The following is a 22,456-nucleotide window of genomic DNA, read 5'->3' as shown; positions in this document are numbered from 1 at the left end:
CTGTGATTCTTCCAACTTTAGCTGTAAATCTGCCACCTGTTTACTCTGATCTGTATGACTGTCAGATATATATGATGCAGCATCTCTTAATTCAGTCAAATTTATGGTATCATATATAGGAAAATAATGTTTGAAAAAATTTTGAGATGTAGTGTGTATCCTTTCAGAAATTGTCTCCTTATGTGAGATACAGACTCTTCCATGTTTCTTTTTTTTTTTTTTAAGCCCTTACCTTCTGTCTTGGAGTCAATACTGTGTATTGGCTCCAAGGCAAAAAAGTGGTAAGGGATAGGCAATGGGGGGAAAATGACTTGCCCAGGGTCACACAGCTGGGAGGTCTGACTCTCAATCCACTGAGCTACTCAGCTGCCCCCCCCCCATGTTTGTTTCTATGCCCATTATAGCTTCAACCATCTCAGACCTGTGATCAATAAAGGAAGCTGGATGTTATTCTTTGTTTTGTACTAGCCTATAAAATTCTCCCCAAGAATTTGGTTTTGAGCAACTCATTTTTATGGCTTGGAGCAAGTCCTCCCTGCATTTCCTTAAATAGATCATGCTGATGAGATTAGAGAAATCGAAATCCTCTCTTTGCTCCTCTGTAGGCCAACTTTTCAGGGCAGTTTCTGTCCTACTCCTATCAATGAACTGACAATACTCATAGGGACTAAAACATTCTGCCAGAATAAATTCCACATCCTCAAAATTGGATTTAAAAATTCAAAAAGCATGTTTTAGCTCCTTGTGTGAACCTTTTCTTCATGGAATCTAATTCCTGGGTAGTAAATTGCCTATGAACCTTTGAGTGCAACACACAAGCTGTACTAGATATCTTGGTAATATCTTTAAGTGGAAAGATTTTCTCAGCTTCATTATTTGCCTTAGTATCTTAGTCACTGTCATTGCCTTGTGCACCAGACTTTGCTTTCTTGGCTTTTCTTTCTTTATCCTTAGGTGCATTGTCTGTCTGACCATTTCCCTTATCCTTTATCTGATCTAGCCCTTTTGCCTTAAGGAATTCTTCAAACATGTTCTTAACTAGTATCTCCAATTTGGTATCCCCTACCATGATCTGTGCTGTAGTTTTAGGAATTACACATCTATAAATGTTTTTAAGGTAGGTCACAGTTGGTATTGCAGCCATGGAAATGATGTAGATCTGTGTCAATATTTGCCAGAGAATGGTTTCTTTTTGAAATGGTATGTTGAGTATAAACATTGTGGTGTTGGTTATGTATTCCACAGAATCAACAATCATATTTGTCATTTTACTATACAGGATATATATATATCCTGTATATATGGATATATATATATATATATGGACATAATGGATATAAATCCAATAGCCTACAATAGTTGCCAGTACTACTACCCCACAGATCACTTGCTTAAATATTTTTGTCTTCAGGAATTATGAATTCAGCCAGTCTGGGTGCCCAATTGTAATAAGGGACTATTTTAAATGGTAATTGATAACTACAGATCAGGCTGTTAATCTTCTTACTTCCTCCCTTCCTCCCTTCACCCTCCCTTCACCCTTCTTCTGTTGGTCTTTTAAATCTACTCAGGGTGAATTTATGATGTCTCAAATGAAATATTCTTTCTCTTCTCTATCTTAAGTAAGGAATTTATTGGGGAAGACAGGGAAGGATAAGGAAATGAAGGGGAAGAGGGTTTTGGGGATTTCCCTAATACTAGGATGAGTCTTAGGTTGAACGATAGTGGAATATAGTTCAATTTGGAGAAATAGCTGATAGGTCTGGAAGTTCAGTCACTATCACAACAGAGCAAATCAGAAAGAGCTGGATTTTTGTCCTTCTTTCTTCTATCTTCAAAGCCAAAGACAACCTTTAGGCTTTAGTCTCCAAAAGTCAAGAGACATCAGACCTCTCCTGTCTTTCCAAGCCAAAAGGTCCAGGATTGAGTTGGTATGCCCCTTCCTCCAACTGCCTCTTCGGGTCACATTCCAAATCAGAATGTTCTTGTTTGAATGACAGGTCATCAGTCTCAGCTACTCTAAGCTCCTGCTATAAACCATTCTCAATTTCTCACTTCTACAGAACACAAACTTACTGTCAACCAGTATTCTATTTACTAGGCAATAGAATTACTATCCTTTGTATATATTAGAATGAGATCACTAAATTCATATTCATCCCCTTTAGAAGGTCCTGCACTTTGAGTTGTTGGTTAAAAGCTGTGATGGCTTCACACAAACTTTATTTCACCTGGTTCTACTTATGACTGATGCAAGATGGCCAATAAACCTAGAAAATGTACTAGAAAATGGACTTAGAATAGAGAGCCAAGAGAACTAGATCAAAAGGAATTGAGTTTTGAACGTACTTCTTTAACATCTTATCCCAATGATCACAAGATCATAGAACCTCATATTTGGAAGAAATTTAAGAACCTATATAGTCCAACTCCTATTTGAATATGTAAGTGTGAGTATATACATATCAGGCAAGCCAGCATATAGCACTTTTTTTTTTTAGAGGCAGAATGGAGAGCATAGTAGATTTCAGTTCAAATCCAAATTCAGACATTTATTAACTGACTATGGGCAAGTCATTTGACCTTTTTTTTCTCTCAGTTCCTTCATTTGTAAAATAGAGGTAATAATAATGTTTACCTCCCAGGGGTATTTTGAGGATAAGATGAGATGATATTTCTAAATATTTTGCAAGTCTTAAAGTGCTATATAACTGTGCTGTATAAAAGTGCAATTATTTGCCTAAGTTTCCTCATTTATGCTTTTTAAAGATCCTTTAATTTTGCTATAGTTATTTTTCTTTTATGCTTATATTTCCTCTTATTATCTTGAGTGGCTAACATATAAGAGAATTTTACTTACCCTTACTTTATTAAATATTCAATGTATTTCACAGAGACATGACTTAAATCCATTTTATAGATTAGTAAACTATCTAAATTTATGTTGACAACATTTAAGAACTACATATTCATAAGGAAATATCAATTTTTATTATAATTATAATTATAATCCATATTATTAGTCTTTTTAAAACATTTTCCTTTCATCATAGAATCAATAATGTATATTGGTTCCAACACAGAAGAGCAGTAAGGGTTAGGCAATGGAGGTTAACTGACTTGTCCATGGTCACACAGCTAGAAAGTGTCTCTATTCAGATATTCAGACCTCCTATCTGTAGACAATCCACTGAGGCACAGCCCCATATTTTTTACAGCCTTAAAACATATTACATACAACTAGGTGGCATAGTGGATAGAGGATAGACCCAGAGTCAGGACTACCAAGGTTCAAATTCAGCTTCAGACACTCACTATTTATATGACTGGGGAAAATAAATCACTGTATACCTCAGTTTCCTTAACTGCAAAATGGGGATAATAATAGCACCTGCCTCGAAGGGTTATTCTAAGAATTGAATGAGTTAATATTTATAAAATACTTAGCAAAGTGCCTGACATTTAATGTTGTTGTTCAGTCATGCCCAACTCTTGGTGACTCCATTTGGGGTTTTCTTATCAAAGATACTGGTATGGTTCACCATTTCCTTCTCTAGAATATTTTATAGATGAAGAAACTGAGACAAGTAGAAAATCAGTATCTTGCTCATGATCGTACAGCAAGTCAGTATCTAAGGCCAGATTTTTAACTGAGGTCTACCATACTCTAAGTCTAGTCTATCCATGATGTCACCTAGGTGATAATTAATCAATATTTATTTCCTTCCTATTTAACTAAGCTTATTGGTCAATATGGCTCTTCCCTCTCTGATGTCAGGGCTATAGAGAGTCAGAATTGCTATTGTTCTTTATTCTCTTTCCCAGAGAATAAAACTGAGCAGAATAATCACACAGAGACAAGTAGTTTGGGGGAATCTGCCCTATTACTTTTTCTGAATTACAATGAATTTCAGAGCTAGATGAAATAGCCTTTGATCAGTGTCCCCTGTTGGTGCCATCCAAAATAGAATAAAATTATCTGGCACTGAATAGTGATGAAGGAAGGGTGATGAGAAGAAAAATAAACTCAGAGAGACTGGAATCTGGAGGAGGAGAGAAAGAAGAGGGTGGGAAAGTTACTGAATGTGAGACCAAAAGAGCTAGGTTTCAGTAATGATTACAAAATGGTGTGATCTTAGACACATCACTTTACTCCCTTAGCCTGAGTTTACTTATCTTTAAAGAGAAGAGGGAAGATTAAAAGACCCTTAAGGTCTCTTTCAGACCTCAATTTATAATCCTGGCATAGTGATTCACCCAATCATAATCTCTCAGATTTTCTCTTCCTGATTCCCAAACTATCCCCTGTACTATTTATAGTGAAAATGGGGGCGTGGGGGTATTGATTGAACAGGGGATATGGAAGGTTTTGTGACAGGGAATGGAGGTATTGAAGGGAGAGAGGTTATATGGTTGCAGGTGAGGTATAAGGAGAGAGATGCCCCTTGCCGAGAGGCTATTTTTGAAAAAAATGTGGTTTCTGAGAAATGGGCCACTTATGATAGCCTGAGGGTATGTCTTCTTTATGGATTGATGTGGAAGATACCCCAGAGCAGGTAAGCACAGACCCTCCTGAGGGACAAGCCTCCCCCCAGACTTAGTTACCCAGCAGGGGTCCAATAAGGACCATTTATAGTTGACTGGCTGTCCTAAGGTTCAGCTCCCTCTAAGTCCCCTGAAATGATAGTTCTTTTATCTGACTTCGGTTATTTAAATAAAGATAAATTTTAGTAACAAGTTTGGATTGGGGAGGTATTAGGGAAGAGGGAATTGGGATTTCCCTAGATAAGGATTGAGTCTCTCAGCTTTTGAACTGAGGCCAGGCCTCACAGGCTGGTGGAGGGTTTATTTATTCCTGTCTATGCTAATCTGTTCTTAAATTCAAGGTCTTAGCAGTAGAAAGCAAGATGGAGAAAAGTTCTGACCTTAAGAGCTGGTTGGGGCTGTCTCTGCAGGCTGACACCCCTAAAGACTGACCTTACAGTTCAAACTGCTTCCCTTAAGTCCTTTTGTCAATGACATGATCACAGGAATCCAGGGAGAGCACACAGTTGGAAAAATCAAGAAAATAGAGGGACTTCTATCCAGAGACTAGGAGAAAGCTCTTTCCAGTTTTAGGATCAGGAAGGAAGTTCTCAGTCACAAGACCAGCTGCCACTCCCAGTTGCCCCTCCCCCCACAAACTGTCAGTCTCATTAATATCTTCTCTCTCTAATATTCCCACTGTTGGATCCAACTCAGTGGCAGAAAGTCCAAAACTTGTTTTAGTTTTCATTTCCACACCCCATAACTCTCACTCTTCAAGTGGTCCTAAATCAACCAAAAAATGGCATAATATTCAAGACAATAAGTGGTTCTGAGCCACATTAGTAAACAGTAAGAAAATAGTAGTTTCTTGACACCAAAAGAAGTGAGGAAAAACTTTTGAGAACTAGCATGACAAAATGGATAGAATTTTAGAATTAGAAACCAGAAGACCTGAATTTAAATCCTGCCTCTGGTGCTTTGTGATATGTACAAGTTATTAAACTTCTCTAAGTCTCAGTTCCTTCATCCACAAAAATGGGAAATGATTGACAATATATTATCCTATCCTATTATAGGGCATACTCCATGGATTGTTTTTAGAATCAAAACATATAGTTCAAATTTTGTGAAGTATAAACTTTGTAAATCTTAAATACTACATAAATAGGAGCTACCATTATTTTTAAAGCATATTGCTCTACTTCTAATCTATTATTTCTTAAAACAGCCTTAGAAGATTTCTAATATACTCTGATGTTACCTTTTTTTTTTGCACATAACTACAAAGCAGGAAGCAGCTACAGCATATATATATATATACAGTGTCAGTGAAGAAAACAGACACTACCAAACTTTCCAGAGGAGCCAAAGAAATTCCCTCTCAGATAAGGTAATATGAATAATATTTCTTTCAGTGACAGTAGATTATTTTAGAAAATAGGAGAAAGAATGGCATAAATTTAATGTTTCACTATTCTGATTATCAAGAGGATCTCAGGAATAATATTTCGGGGCTGAAAAAGAGATTTATTTCCTACTGATGATGTGTTGTACTTCACATTTTGTTGTTTTGCTTTTCCCAGAAAAAAACATTCATTTAGGTACACATTTCAATTTCAAATTCCAAAGCAAATGTTTTAAACTGAATTTAGTATATTTAATGTAAGAATAGCCAATGTAAACTTTAACTATGAAAGAAAGTTGAGTTAATATTACAAAATGATTTTTTCAGCTTAACTTAAAATCTCTTGCAGAAAAAAATAGGAGACTTTGATTATAGAAAATATTACATTAGCATTAAAATGTCCCAAAGCTGTAGAAAAAAAAACAAAACAAAAAAAGACAGAAGACAGATAAATGACAGATACATAGATACAAAGAGATAGATACATAGATAGAAAGATACATATATAGATGATATAGATAGATAGCATTTGTATATAGTATATGTATATGTATATGTGTAATATTCAAACTTGTGATTTGGAATCATTCAGATAGTAAATGTAAGTAAACATCTGTACTTCAGCTTAGATATTTTTGACTCCACAGTCAACCTTCCTATCTTTTATACCATGTTACCTCTCTGCAAGCATATTGGCAATTTTTTACAAAGAACAATTCTCAGGGAAACTAAAAGCTATGGAAGGGATTGAAAAACTGAAATCTGTGCACCAAAATTGATCATTATATTTTGGTGAGTATAGTTGCCATTTTGGAGAATATAATAAATCTTGCAATACAAAATCAGGGCAAGTGAGTTTGTGTATATGCGTATATAAGAGTAAGAGACAGAAATAGACAAAGATAGTGAAAGAAATACCTAGAGACAAAAAGGGGAAAACAGAGATAGAGAGAAAGATGAGAGAAGAAAGCTTTTACAAATCTAGAAACATGAAAGCCTGTGGAGAGATTCCATTATTTCATGATACTTTCTGAAGCAAATTTTCCTCTGTAAGTATTTAATTAACTTTAGTAATATAATGTCTTTATAGTCAAGAACCTAATCCAATATTGATGCAAATGATAGAGAATTTAAAATTTTTAAACAAAGGGCAAATCTCTAATATTCTTAACTAAAATGTCTATTTTTAATTAATAACTGTCTTTTAAAAATGTAACTAAAGTAAAATGAAGGGGGGAACTATAAACAAAGAAAGTAAAGTACAGGGAAAGAGAAAAGGAGGGTCTGGAGAGGAGGGATGCATTAAGGTTCCATACCTTAGTTTTGAGATGAAAATGTTCTTTGTAAATGGTTACCATAATTATCCGTCTGAGAAACCAAAAGTGGTAAAGCTCACCTCAAGGAGATTAAGAAACTTCAAAGCTGAAATATCACTTGGCTTATGCTTTTTTATAAAAAGTTATTAGTTTAAGGAGACAAAAACCTGGTTCAGAATTCAATTTGCAGAAATACTTGGGTTCATTCCTTTCTAGCTTGCCTATTCCACAAGTAAGAGAGAGAAATCTGGAAACTTTCTTAATAAGCTAGGAAAATCTGTAAGAATCCTGCAAACAGTGAAGGAGGGATGGGCAGAAAGGAACTTGGAACCTTGGAGTGAGAAAAAAAAAAAGCTGATCCAGGCAGTTGAAAGGAACTTCTGGCTGAGAGTACCTGGACAGAAGGGTTTGACTAACTGAATCTCAAAATCAGTGATCTTTCTCTCCCTGAATTCTTGATCCCAGATCCTCTGAAACTCCTGTCAGTGCACAAGGACTTTGAGAGACAAGCAGTCCATAAAGAAGATCTCTGCAACTCCCTCTGAACCTTGAACTTGGGGACACTTACTGTGCCAGCCAAGAAACCAGGGTTTCTCTACTCTGAACCTCTCAGGGGTTCAGGTTATCAGACCTGAGCTGTGTAACTTTGGGGGGGGAGGAGAGTGGTAATTAGATAGAGACTTCCTCTCCTGCTTTCCCTCCTGAATCTCATACCCTTCATCAGCCCTGTCCCTTTCCTGCTTCCCTTGAATAAACTCAGTTATTAGGACCCAGAATTGACTCCAGCTTTATTAGAAGACAGCCTGAATTGAGGAGGGAGAGAAGTGATCTCTCTCACTCCAGAAGGAAGAGGCTTGACACCTGAAATCTCTTTCAACAAAGATCCCAGAGAGCTGGCAGTAGGAATTGAAGGCAGCCATAGTGAGGGGGTCTAGACAGAGAGGGCTGAGGAGGAAAAGACAAAATCCATTCTTCTCTCCTCTGACTAGACAACACCTCATCTCACTCTGTCCTTGCCTAGAAGAAGGAAGACTCCATTCCCTTTTCACCCTTTCTTCCTTTATTATAAATATCTCCCCTTTTCCCCCTTTTATTACACACATTAGTGTGTGAGCATGTGTGTATATGTGTGTTTCCAAGTATAATCAGGAACTGAGCTGATGATCAAAATTCCATTCTGAAAATGTGATAGCTGGAAAGATTTAAGAAATCCTAGTGCTCCCTTCCACAACACATATATTAAAATTGGAACAATACAGAGATTAGCATGGCCCTTGCTCAAAGATGATGCACAAATTGGAGAAGTGTTCCCTATTTTAAGTAAATAATAAATAAAATTATAGTAAAAAAAGTAAGAAATTCTACTTCTACAGAATTGGTTTGAGCTGTGAGAGGAATCCCAGTTGAACTAACACACTGTAGAAATAGAATAGCTGCTAGAGAAAATGCTTGCCTGGAGGCATCAGCAGGTGTTTTCTTTAAGAGTTTGAGATATTGGTATTATGAAATGTGAATATGGACAAACTTGTTTATTAACAAATAATGACCTGGTATTAGGTAAGAGTGGGAACAAGGTAAGCAGTCATGAGAACCATTTCACAATCAAAAAAGTGATCCTAGACAACTCACTATATCAACTCATATTTCACTTGTACCTTTTCAAACAACATCTCAATTTCATATTTCAGTTACTTTAAAATAGGAAATTATTATAAAAGTCCAACCTTTAGAAAAAATGTAAATGCTATAAGTAAATGTTATAAGTGATACATTCTAAGTTACTTGATAAGACTTAAAGTAAAAAAAAAATTTTTTTTAGAAGGCAAGATGTAGGATTAGCAGATCCAGAATTAAAGAGAGTATAAGCCAGTGTTGCCCTTTCAACCTCTAGGAGAATGAAAACTCCCATTTCTCTTCTAGTTTTGTCCAAATAGAGCTAGATCTGAGAAAACAACAATTTGTTTTCCACAGCTATTGCCTCTCATCTTTTCTTCCCAACAACATGTTCTTATCTGATTCTTTCTCTAAGAGATGTGAGTCACTAACATCTTAGTGAAGGAGCAAAGTGTAGAGGAATAAACAGGGAAAGTAGAGTTAGGAAATAGGTTTAAACTCTGGGTCTACTACTTTTTAGCCATAAGATCATAAGCAAATAATTTAATCCTCCTGAGCCCTCATTTTCCTTATCTGTAAAAAGAATCTAATAATGATCATTTTACATTTTTTACAGTCTTAAATAAAAAATACTTAAACTATGAAAGTCTAAATAAGTATATACTTGAACTGATTGCTATGTTATCTTTCTCATGATTGACTATTCTTTAAAAGAAAATGAACTTCAACCTCAGGTTCCCTGTCTATAAAATGAGGTTGTATTGGAAAGCCTGTAAGATATTTCCAGCTCTAGATTTATGCTCCTAAAAACAGGGAGGATGAATAAAAGGAATTAATCTTTAATAGAGAACTCCTAGCTATCTCTGGTGCCTATGTAGGAGAAATACTTCAAGACCAAGAATTTTCTGGAACCTTTAAGTCAGTTTGGATTTGAATTTCTTCTTTGAGTCCAGGAGGATTCTAGTTCTATGTCCTTATAAAAAAAATAAATAAAAAGAAAAATTTTCTGTTTTTACACTATCAATCTGATTCTTCCAAATGTAACTATAACATAATTCTAATTGCATATTTCTAAATGAAAATTTTTTAGCTGTAGTAGTGTAGTAGTGGAAAGAATATTGGATTAGTAGCCAGAGAACTTGGATCTAAATAAATCCCTGATCAGCCACTTAGTTGCCTGTATGGCCCTAGGTAAGTAACTTACCCCCTTTGGGCCTTGTTTTGCTTATCTATAAAATAAGGGGGTTGGACTTGATGACATCTAAGATCCAGAAGTGCATTGACATTTAATTTGATGCCCTTATTGGTTCAATCATGATGAAATCCAAATTGGTCAATGCAGCAGCCCTTAAATACTGAATCTTCCATTTTTCATTCTGATTTTTAGCAGAGCCTGATTTATGATTTTGCAATAAGATTGCAATAAGATTTGCAATAAGACTTAGAATCCTAAGTCACTGAGAAATTCTAAGACAAAACAAGAAATCAAATATAGGTCCCTTCCTCCAATATCCAATGTCCAAGACTGATCTTTCTTGCTTTTTCCCAATGCTATTATGTGAAGTATTACTGGCCTTTTATTATTTTCCAGTCACTTTCAGTTGTATCTGAAAACGGGTCTTTGTGACCTCATTTACAGTTTTCTTGGCAAAGAAACTGAATTGGTTTCCTATGAAAAATTGGGGAGATCTGTGAAACATGGATTAAAGTGAAGACAGTGGAAAAATAATGACTTGTTAGAAGTCTATTTCAATAGTCCAGCTGAGCGTAGTAAGAGCACATTAAGGTTAGAATACTAACAGTGGGGAAAGAGAGGAGGAAAGAGTCAACAAGAATATCAGGAAATTGAAAAAATGGGGCAAGTTTGTTTCCCTAGTACCTTTAACTAAAAGTTGATTCTTAATCTCGTCTAAGAAATACTGTATAGTAAGCCCACAATCATAAACAGTACTTGATTTCCTAGTTATGTTATATTAATCTTTTAATCCTACCAAGAAAAACCACTTTAATCCCAAGATTGCCACAAACCTGGTCTTCCACCCTCCTCCACTTTGTTCAGGGTTATGGCTCCCTTGAAGTTTGGGCCAGGAAAGGATTTCCTCAGCCTTTCTCTTTTAATGTGTATTTGTCTGACTACCTGAGCAACTTGGTGTCAAATACCAGGGGAAAGATTAATAGATTAAAGACCCATCCATATCAAGAATTTTCAGCACAAGAATGAGCACAATCAGCTCATAAGAAGCAATAGAATCCTTCTCATTTATTTGTGCTATATGTAGTTTCCCCTATTGCTTGGAGCTCTCTCTCTCCCCTGGGAAATATTTTCAGAATACTGCCAGGTGAATAGAAAAATATGAAGGAGGAAAAATGGGAGGTTGGAAGGAAAGAGAGAGAGGGAAGAGGGACAGACAGAGATAGAAAAAGAGGGAGACAGAAAAAGAGAGGAGAAAAGGAGAGAGGCAATTAATGGAGATGGGAATAAAGGGGTAGAAAGGGAGAGAGAGCCAAAAAGGGGGAGTAAGGCAGAAAGGGAAAGGTAGGAGACAGGGAGTGAGAGAAAGAAGGGAAGGAAGGGTTAAGGAGGGGGAAAGGGATAAATGGGGGGAGAAAGAGTGAGGGAGAAAGGAGAGAAAGAGGGGAAGAAAGATGAGGAAGGGGAGGGAGAAAGAGGAAGATTTTTGACTTATCAAGAATGAAGAAAAACCTATTCAATCTGGGAATGCTGTTGAGCCATACAATCCACCTCCTTTCTCTGTTGTTTGTCTAACTAAAGAATCCTAGCAAATGAGAATTGAACTTTTGAGGATGTAGGTTGACTAGCCATACACACACACACATGCACGCATGCACACACACATACACATGCACGCATGCACACACACATACACATGCACGCATGCACACTCACACACACAAAATTATTAACATATTTAGTTGAACAAGTAGAGTATTTCATGATTCAAAATATAGGAGGTGGGAAAGTACCTCTAACTGGCTCATAAACAATTTTTTGCCAATAAAATCAAGACGTTTCACCAAGAAAGCTTTGAGAGAGATTTTCAGTACAGAAAGAAAGAAGAGTTCACAGCTGAACTTCTCTCTCTTTTTTTGTTCTTGGAGTAGAATGAGAGTGGCAATCTTGTTTCCCACTTAGCTTCAGGGCAAAAAGTTTACTTGGCAAGCCAGAGTTAATCAGCATTCTGGTTTTTGTTTTGCAAGTCATTTTAATAAGCCCACAATGGCATCTCTGCAGACCATCAGGACTTTCAGGAGCCATACCTGAAAGGCTCCTCTCAAAGATTATATCACATGAGTATCTTGGCAAACAGGGCCACCTGTGATGTTCCTTTCTATTTGTACTCCCAGCACCTAGGGTATTTAAGGAAAACTAGTACCTCTAGTGTGAGGATATGCTGAGCCCTTTTCAGGCTCTTCCTCCTTTTGTGCCCACCTGCCACTCAGTTCTCACCCAGGGCTCCAAGAAACAGTAGCATTGCACAGCAACCAATATTGCTATGGCAAGAGTACCAAACCAGGTTGAGAATAATTAACTGGCCTCCAACCTTTCAATGAGTTTTGGGGATGTCTACCCCAAGCTTGCAAAGACTTCCCCAGGCAGGTGGGTAGATGAGAACAATTTTGATCCAAGGGCCATGAATGCAGCTGACAAGGGCACAATGAAACACTTAGAGTTTGGTCAGATATCAAAGGTGCCAAAGTCATTTAGCATACCTTGAGCCATCACTAGTTGTCTTGACTTTTATCTTGCCACTGGATTTCAATGACTCTGGAAGAAAGAATAAGGCTGAGGACTTTGTACAACTCTGCCTCACTGAAATTCAGTTTATATGCAAGTCAAGAGGCATCATCAGTGATGTCGTTTTGCTCCTCTGTGAGGAGGGTTCAAGCTAAAGGAAAAGTACTACCTGTCATAGTGGAGATATTTAGCTTAATACTAAATTATATTTAAGCAATATTTCAAATGGAAACTTGAAGCCATAGATCAATATCTGAAGTAAAATAAATTACTCTTTCCTTTTTCATCTTTCAGGAATGGATCTGCATTCTGCACTGATGTTTCTGGCCACTGTGATCCATCAATCTATAGGACTGGTAAGGAACCCAAATATTTATAACTGAAAGTAAGTGGACTCTATAAAAACCCATCCTTTCTAACACATAGAAAAGGCAGGTTAATTGTGGGGTGAGAGTGCACTGAGATTCATAATTTCAGGAATTCTCATAAAAAGAAAAGCTCTTCTCTGAGAATCCTTGGAGGAGCCCATTATTAATGTCACAATGAGAAGTCAGGAATCAAAGCGGGATAGGAGCTAGAGAATATATACCAAACAAGTGAGAGACTGAGCATTTTGACATGAAATGAGCTGCATATAAATTGTATATAAACTTTGAAATGGCATTAGAATGACAGTAAGACCTTGTAGAGTAATGGTTAGAGAACCAAATTTCTGGAAAGTTAGAAAAATCTGCCCTCCCTCCCACCCCTGAAAGCATGCTGGCTATATGACCATCAGCAAGTCACTTAACCTTTAATGTCCCAGAAAGTTTCTGTAAGAGTAATTCTCCACACCAATTGCCCAAACATTTATTATGTAAATAACTATGTGCAAACAAAATATTTAGTCTCCCAAAAGTCTTAAAGTACTTTTTATCTATTAAAGCTTAACTTTTTTAGGGTAACCTTGTGTACAGAATAAATTGGTAATAATTAATAAAAACACTAGTCATAAGGAGAACTGGGAAAGGAATCTTGTAGAAAATAGAATTATTTTTTTTTAGTCATAGGTCCACAGGTTTATTTGCATCCCTGGATTGATATACAATATCAATACAAATACAATAGCTCCATGGTTGTTCTGTTGTTTCAAGTATCTTCTCCACTCCAGATTAGCTGATGAATTAATCTTCCTAAATCATAGATCTGAACATGTCATCCTCCCTAATCTATTCCTCCCCCCATTCAATAAACACCAGTGGATCCATCCACTTCTAGGACCAAATATAAAATCTTGTGTTTGATATTCAAACCCTTTAATGGCTGGGCCCCCTTCGACCTTCCCAGGCTTCTTTTTTTTCCTTTTAAACATTATTTTATTTGGTCATTTTCAAACATTATTCATTAGAAAAAAAAGATCATTTTCTTTTCCTCCCCCCCTCCCACCACCCTTCCCATAGCTGACGTGTGATTCCACTGGGTATAACATCTGTCCTTGATTTGAACCCATTTCCATGTTGTTGGTATTTGCATTAGGGTGTTCATTTAGAGTCTCTTCTCAATCATATCCCCTCAACCCCTGTAGTCATGCAATTGCTTTTCCTCGGTGTTTTTACTCCCACAGTTTGTCCTCTGCTTGTGGATAGTGTTTTTTCTCCATGATCCCTGCAGATTGTTCAGGGACATTGCATTGACACTAATGGAGAAGTCCATTACATTCAATTGAACCACAATGTATCAGTCTCTGTGTAAAATGTTTTCCTGGTTCTGCTCCTTTCGTCTGCATTACTTCCTGGAGGTTGTTCCAGTCTCCATGGAATTCTTCTACTTTATTATTCCTTTTAGCACAATAGTATTCCATCACCAACATGTACCACAATTTGTTCATCCATTCCCCAATTGAAGGGCATCCCATTTTTTTCCAATTTTTGGCCACCACAAAGAGCGCAGCTATGAATATTCTTGTACAAGTCTTTTTCCTTATTATTTCTTTGGGGTACAAACCCAGCAGTGCTGTGGCTGGATCAAAGGGCAGACAGTCTTTTATCACCCTTTGAGCATAGTTCCAAATTGCCCTCCAGAATGGTTGGATCAATTCACAACTCCACCCGCAATGAATTAATGTCCCCACTTTGCCACATCTCCTCCAGCATTCATTACTTTCCTTTGCTGTCATGTTAGCCAATCTGCTAGGTGTGAGGTGATACCTCAGAGTTCTTTTGATTTGCATCTCTCTGATTATCAGAGATTTAGAAGACTTTTTCATGTGCTTATTAATAGTTTTGATTTCTTTGGCTGAAAACTGCCTCTTCATGTCCCTTGCCCCTTTTATCAATTGGAGAATGGCTTGATTTTTTGTACAATTGATTTAGCTCTTTATAAATTTGAGTAATTAGACCTTTGTCAGAGGTTTTTGTTACGAAGATTGTTTCCCAATTTGCTGCTTCTCTTCTAATTTTGGTTACATTAGTTTTGTTTGTACAAAACCTTTTTAATTTGATGTAATCAAAATTATTTATTTTATATTTTGTGACTCTTTCTATGTCTTGTTTGGTTTTAAAGTCTTTCCCTTCCCAAAGGTCTGACAGGTATACTATTCTGTGTTCACCTAATTTACTTACAGTTTCCTTCTTTATATTCAGGTCATTCACCCATTCTGAGATTATCTTGGTGTAGGGTGTGAGGTGTTGATCCAGACCTAATCTCTCCCACACTCTCTTCCAGTTTTCCCAGCAGTTTTGTCCCAAAAGCTGGGGTCTTTGGGTTTGTCATAGACTGTCTTGCTGAGTTCATTTACCCCAAGTCTATTCCACTGATCCTCCTTTCTGTCTCTTAGCCAATACCAAATTGTTTTGATGACCACTGTTTTATAGTATAGTTTGAGATCTGGGACTGCAAGGCCCCCTTCCTTTGTATTTTTTTTTTTCATTATTTCCCTGGATATCCTTGATCCTTTGTCCTTCCAAATGAAGTTTCTTATGTTTTTTTTTTTCTAATTCAGTAAAAAAATTTTTGGAAGTTCAATGGGTATGGCACTAAATAGATAGATCAGTTTGGGTAGGATGTTCATTTTTATTATATTGGCTCGTCCTATGCATGAGCAGTTAATGTTTTTCCAATTGCTCAAGTCTAGTTTAAATTGTGTGGAGAGTGTTTTATAGTTGTATTCATATAGTTCCTGTGTTTGTCTCGGGAGATAGATTCCTAAGTATTTTATTTTGTCTAAGGTGATTTTGAATGGGATTTCTCTTTCTAATTCTTGCTGCTGAGATGTGTTGGAGGTATATAGGAATGTTGATGACTTATGTGGCTTTATTTTGTATCTTGCAACTTTGCTAAAGTTGTTGATTATTTTGATTAGCTTTTTTGTTGATTCTCTGGGATTCTTTAAGTAGACCATCATATCATCCACAAAGAGTGATAACTTGGTCTCCTCATTGCCTATTTTAATGCCTTCAATTTCTTTTTCTTCTCTAATTGCTACTGCTAGTGTTTCTAGTACAATGTTAAATAACAGAGGTGATAATGGATAAATTATTACTAGGACTTGAAGGAAGCTAGAAAAGCCAGGAGACAGAGATGACAAGAGGAAAATTACAGCCATGGGAGCACCTAATGAAAATTTCCAGAGTCATGAGATGGAGTGTTTTGCATAAGTAATAACAAAAAGGCCAGTATCACAGGCTAACAGAGTACATGGTAGGGGGTAGAAGCCATTTGACTAGAAAGACTTTGAATGCAGGAATAAGAGTTTATACTTTATCTTGGAGGTGACAGGGAGCCATTTGACTTACTTGAATAGGGAGGGATGACATGATCAGATTTGTACTTTATAAAGATCAATTTTTTTTGTCAGCCAATGAAATCACAGACAGATAAAAAATTAAAGACAAATATTATCATGATTATGTTCAGCCAAGATTTCAAATTGTTTATGATGTGTAGTGTTAAATATTTTAGATCTCTAGGAAGACATATATTTCAACATTATCCTGGATCCTGTCCAATCACAAATACTACCTCTAACGCAGAAGTTTTGAAAGTGTAGGCACAACTTTGGAGAGGCAGAGTTAAGATCACATTGTAGAAGCAGAGAAAGCACAAACCACCCTTAGCATCCTCTCCAACCAACTTTAAAATAACTCCTCAAAGCAAATACTGGAGTTAAAAAACAACAAAGATCCTGAGAGAAGCAATTTTCATGCAGAGAACAACTTTAAAGGTAGGCAGAGTGAGTTCTGAGTCCTTGGGATGAGAGGAGAGCACAGCCAGCAAGAGGCAACACCAATAAGTACTACAAGTGATGGGCATGGGATTATAGAGAGCTGAGTTTAATAATATTGGGTGCTGTCTCCAAAGTTACTAGAATGAGCTCATTCCAAGAATCCTGGAAGGGATCTTGGAATGTACAGGGAGCTGGAGAAAGCTGTTTGAGTGAGCAACAGATACTTCCTGTCCTGAGCTGGGAGAGGAAGGCTGTTGCTCTCTTCTAAGTGTTTCATACCTCAACCTTTTGTGGAAGAAGGGAAACCTTTAAACTGTAATCAGAGGTTCCTTTTTCATGGGAGAGAACATCTTACAGACAATCTATCTATACCTGCTGTTTTTAAAAACCTACACTGCCTAAGAGAAGGATTACCTGAAGTCCCTGTTTGTGGGGCTCTGAGGTTTTACTTCAGAGCCATATTCAGCTCTGAGTGAACTCAGCCATCTTGGGTTCTTTCTTCATAAATTTGGAGACAGCTTCTGAGATAAATAACTAAATCAACAACTAAGGATTGTAGTCCTGTAGATTAGAAAGGTTTGGTGGGAAACTAGCTAGAGACAAGGAGAAATAGAGTAATCGGAAAACCTGAAGACTCCATCATGAAATGGACATAGATTGAAGGGTTAGAGTATTAGGACTTAGAACTAGGGCAGCCTTATGTTTTAATCCTCATATTCTACCCTTGGTTTCTCAACAAACATAGGTATTTTTATATAAATTCTCCAAAGGTTTGTGTGTACTAGCCCAGTGAAGCAAGGCTCAATTTGCCTTCCCTTCACAAAAGAGAAGTGAGATACTTACAAATAGCCAATTAAGTATCTAACCAAGTTGCCAATCATGGATACCACCATCTATCAATATTATTTCTTCAAAGCCAAAGACAGGTCTCCCTACTCCACACCTACTGCTACCAGTTCTGAACTTGGGCACAAGCCATCTTAAACCCTGAGACCCTGAAAATTCTAGCAACTCCATGCACACCCCTTAAAGTTCCAAACCCAAACCCCAAGCCTACAGTACACTCCTCAATCCCAGAATGAGGCAGTCTGCATGGCACATCTGATCTCTATAAGAAAGCCCAGAGCAAGGCTGGGAGGCCCAGCCCAAGCATGTAGTGAGTACTTGAACCCCACCACAGGGAAATCTCTACTGAACACCTGATCTATTTAGGCTCAGACCAAGGCCCCAGGGCCCAGCACAAGATAATCCACAGCGTGATGGCCTATATAAACCAAGATCTAGCTGGTCCCTAACAAGGCTCAAGGTTTACAGGCCCCAGAGTAGGGCAATTCACAGTGTAGCTGACCTATGTGAGGAAGAGATTATAACACCAATGAGATTGGCAAACAATCTCATTGGCAAACAAGGAAATGGAATGTTGAATGAACTGTCAATCAACGAGAGAGAAGGAAAATTTCAAAAAGAATCTGAGGAGGAGAAAGCAGTTGGAAAGCCAGCAGCTGAAGAAAATCACTTCTGCCCTGGGAGACTGGGGAAGAAGGCTGATAGACAGGCTTGCTCTGGATTCCTAACTATTCATTGACTTAATATTGAATAGAGTGGAGCTCAGCTCTGAAAAACAGTTTAGCTCTGAAGAGCCTTATCAGATCATCAACGGTATCCCCTCTTACACAGTTAATTTCATTTCCCCTGTATTGAACTTCATAGAAGGTCAGGGAAACCCGATATTTCCTCTTTCCTTCTCCCACCTCCCTAAATTCCAGTATTCATGAATAAACCCCTTTTTTGAGAAAAGAGCTATAGTGTGAGATAAATCTTTTGAAACTGCTAATAACTTGCTGCTAATAACTTGCCATCTGAGGAAAGCTGTTAGGATCAACTGTGAGAGGAATAGGAAGTGAGCTTGGAGGGAAGGAGTGCAGATCCTGGCCTTTCCTCTATCTTATTTCCTGGTGCTATTGCTCCAACTCATATCTACTACCATAAATATCTTAAAGGAAGAGTCTATTATACCTGATCAAATCCAGAAGGAGACCAAAAGCACCTGCCTAAGTCTGAGGTTAGATTTCAAGCCCCAACAGAGGGTAGCTCATAGTGCTCTAACCTTTGCAAGATATCAGCAGTCTCAGGGGATGATTGACTCAACAGGGGGAGGTGGCTTTCAGAGTTCCCAGACTATAGGCAATCATACAACCTTGGAAAAACCAAAATTTGCAGAAACCCAGAAATAGAGCTATGGGTAACATCAAGAAAAAACTGAGTTTGAGAGTGACAAAGCTACCATAAGAACAGAGATCACCTTTATGATAAAAGTGAAAGACAAGAAAAAGGCTGGGAAAATGAGGGGAAAAAAACCTAAGCATAGAAAAGTTTTAAGGAAACAAAAAAGGGCAAGGCACAGACACAGATAGGGACAGTGAAAGCAAAGCAAACATGCAAAGCTTGAAAGAAAAATATAAATTGGTCTGAGGTTCTTGAGAAGCTCAAAAAGGATTCTAAAAATCAAAGAGGCAATGGAAAAATGGGAAAGAGACTGAAGAAATTCAAGAAGAAAATAACAGTAGAAGTTGCCAAATTAAAAAAAAAAAGAGCTTCAGAAGCTAACAGAAAAACATCATTGCTTACAAATTAGAATTAGGCAACTAGAAGCTAATGAATTGAGAAATCAAAAAACAATAAAACAAAATTTTAAAAATTAAAAAGCAGAAGAAAACATGACATATCTCATTGAAAAAACAACTGAACTGGAAAATAGATCAAGGAGAGACAATTTAAGAACTTTTGGACTGGGGACTGCTGGGTAGCTCAGTGTTCTGATAGCCAGTCCTAGGTTCAAATCTGGCCTCAGACACTTCCCAACTGTGTGATCCTGAGCAAGTCACTTGACCCCCATTGCCTAACCCTTACCACTCTTCTGCCTTGGAACCAATACCCAGTATTGTTTCCAAAATGGAAGGTAAGGGTTTAAATAAAAAGAATTATTGAACCATCTGAAATATATAGACAATGGAGTAATATCTATAATAAATATATATGTACCAAATACCATAGCCTTCAAAAATTTTAAAGGAAAAATTAAATGAGCTTTAGAAGGAAATAGACAGCAAAACTGTACTAGTGGGGGACCTGAACTACTCTCTTTCATATATACATGAACCAAAAATAAACAAGGGAGAAGTAAAGGAAGTAAATGAAATTTTAGAAGTTAGAACCCATAGCTCCCTGGAAAAAAATTTAATGGGAAAAGAAAATTGTTTTCAGTAGTACATGACTCCTACACAAAAACTGACCATATATTAGGGCATTAAAACTTTACAACCAAATACAGAAAAGCAGAAATAATAAATGCATTCTTTTTAAATCACAATAAAATAAATATTATAATCAATAAGAGCCCCTAGAAGAACAAATAAACAATTAATTGGAAATTAAATAATATAATGCAAAAAATGAGTGGGCCAAAGAACAAGTTATAGAAATACTCAATAATTTAATTAATGAGAATAACAAGAACATAACATATCAAAATTCATGGTATAAAGCCAAAGCAGTACATAGGGAAAATTTTATATCTCTAAATATTTACATCAATAAAATAGAGAAAATGCAGGTCAATGAATCAGGCATGTGATTTTTTTAAAAAACTAGGAAAAGAACAAATTAAGCATCCCCAATTAAAGACTAAATTAGAAATCCTAAAAATTAAAAGAGAAATTAATAAAATTGAAAGTAAGAGAACCATTGAATTAATGAATAAAACTAGCATTTGGTTTTATAAAAAAAATAGACAGAACACTGGTTAATTAGAATTTAAAAAAGGAAAGAAGAAAATCAAATAATCAGTATTAAAAATGAAAAGTGTAAAGTCACCACCAATGAAGATGAATTAGAGCAATTGGTTGGAGATGTTTTGTCTAATTATATGCCAATAAATCTGACAATCTAAATGAAATGAATAAATGTTTACAAAAATATAAACTTCCAAGATTAAGGAAAGAAGAAATAAAATACTTAAATAATGCAATCTCAGAAAAACCATTGAACAAACCATTAATGAACTCCCTTTCCCCCAAAAAAATATTCCCAGGGCTAGATGGATTCACAAGTGATTTCTTCCAAATATTTAAAGAACAATTTATTGTAATATTATATACAATTTTGGGGGAAGAAGGCAGAGAAGTAATCCTACCAAATTCTTTTTATAACATAAACATGGTACTATTACCCAAGCTAGGAAGACCCAAAACAAGAGAAAGACAATTATAACCCAATTTCATGAATGAATATACTTGCAAAAATTTTAACTAAAATAATAGCAAGGAGACTACAGCAATATATCACAAGGATCATTCACTATGACCAAATGGGATTTATACCAGGAATTCAGGGCTGGTTTAATATTAGAAAAACTATCAGCCTAATTTACCATATCAATAGCCAAACTAATAGAAACCACATGATTATTTCAAGATGCAAAAAACCCTTTGACAATTCAACACCAATTTCTATTAAAAACACTAGAAATCTTGGGAAAAAATGGATCATTACTTAAAAGGAAAAGTAATATTTACCTAAAACCATCAGTAAAATTATCTGCAATGGGAATATGTTAGAAGCCTTCCCAATAAAATCAGGAGTGAAACAAGGATATCCATTATCATCACTATTATTTAATATTGTATTAGAAATACTAGCTTTAGCAATAAGAAAAGAAAAATAAATTAAAGGAATTAAAGTAGGCAATGAGGAAACTAAACTATCACTCTTTGAGGACGATATGATGATTATACTTAGAGAATCAACTAAAAAAACTAGTTAAAATAATTAATTACTTTAGTAAAGTTGTAAGACATAAATCATCAGCATTTTTATATATTACCAACAAAGTTCAGCAGCAAGGGATAGAAAAAGAAATTCCATTTAAAATAACTCTAGACAATATAAAATACCTTGTAATCTACTGGCAAAGACAAAAATAGATATTACACAAATACTATTACAAAATGCTTTTTTTCACAAATAAAGTCAAATCTAAATTAAGAAAATATTAATTGCTCATGGGTAGGCTAAGCTAATATAATAAAATGATGATTCTACCAAAATTAACTTACTTATTCAGTGCCATACCAATTAGCTACCAAATAATTATTTTATAGAATTAGAAAAAGGAATAATAAAATTCATTTGGAAAGCCAAGAATATCAAGAAAACTAATGGAAAAAATGTGAAGGATGGTGGCCTACCAGTACCAGATCTCAAACTGTATTATAAAACAGTAAACATTAAGCAATCTGGTACTAGATGAGAAACAGAAGGGTGAAGCAATGTAATATATCAGGGGTAGATGACCTCAGTAATCTAGTGTTTGATAAACCCAAAGATCCCAACTTTTGGGTAAGAACTCATTATCTGACAAAAATTGCTGGGAAAATTGGAAAACAGTATGGCAAAAATGAGGTCTAACTATCTCACACCCTATAAACTAAAATAAGGTTCAAATATGAATATGCTTTAGATATAAAGAATGATACCATAACTAAATTAGAAGAATATAGAATACTTGACATCTTTGGAGAAGGAAAGAATTTATGACCAAACAAGAGATAGAGGTACCTAACAAGGTATAGAAT

At 36.2% G+C, this 22,456-nt stretch overlaps 1 protein-coding gene and 1 non-coding gene across 2 annotated transcripts in view; both read left to right on the top strand.

Annotated features, from left to right (window-relative positions):
- The first annotated feature begins 4,049 nt into the window (after positions 1–4,049).
- LOC103092765 (cysteine-rich venom protein-like) overlaps positions 4,050–22,456 on the top strand; it is a 38,371-nt gene continuing 19,964 nt past the window's right edge. Inside the window, exons 1-2 of the mRNA XM_007484069.3 lie at positions 4,050–5,917; positions 12,914–12,975. Of these exons, the coding sequence (XP_007484131.1) occupies positions 12,916–12,975 (60 nt within the window). The 5' untranslated portion in view covers positions 4,050–5,917; positions 12,914–12,915. The remainder of the gene's footprint in view (positions 5,918–12,913; positions 12,976–22,456) is intronic.
- On the top strand, positions 8,464–8,567 carry LOC130457679 (U6 spliceosomal RNA). The gene has a single exon (XR_008916971.1). It is a non-coding gene; the product is annotated as a U6 spliceosomal RNA (small nuclear RNA).

Source organism: Monodelphis domestica, chromosome 2 (assembly GCF_027887165.1).
Source record: "Monodelphis domestica isolate mMonDom1 chromosome 2, mMonDom1.pri, whole genome shotgun sequence".
Lineage (NCBI taxonomy): Eukaryota > Metazoa > Chordata > Mammalia > Didelphimorphia > Didelphidae > Monodelphis > Monodelphis domestica.
The sequence above is the reverse complement of the archived record's forward strand: the minus strand, read 5'-3'. Positions and strand labels throughout refer to the sequence as shown.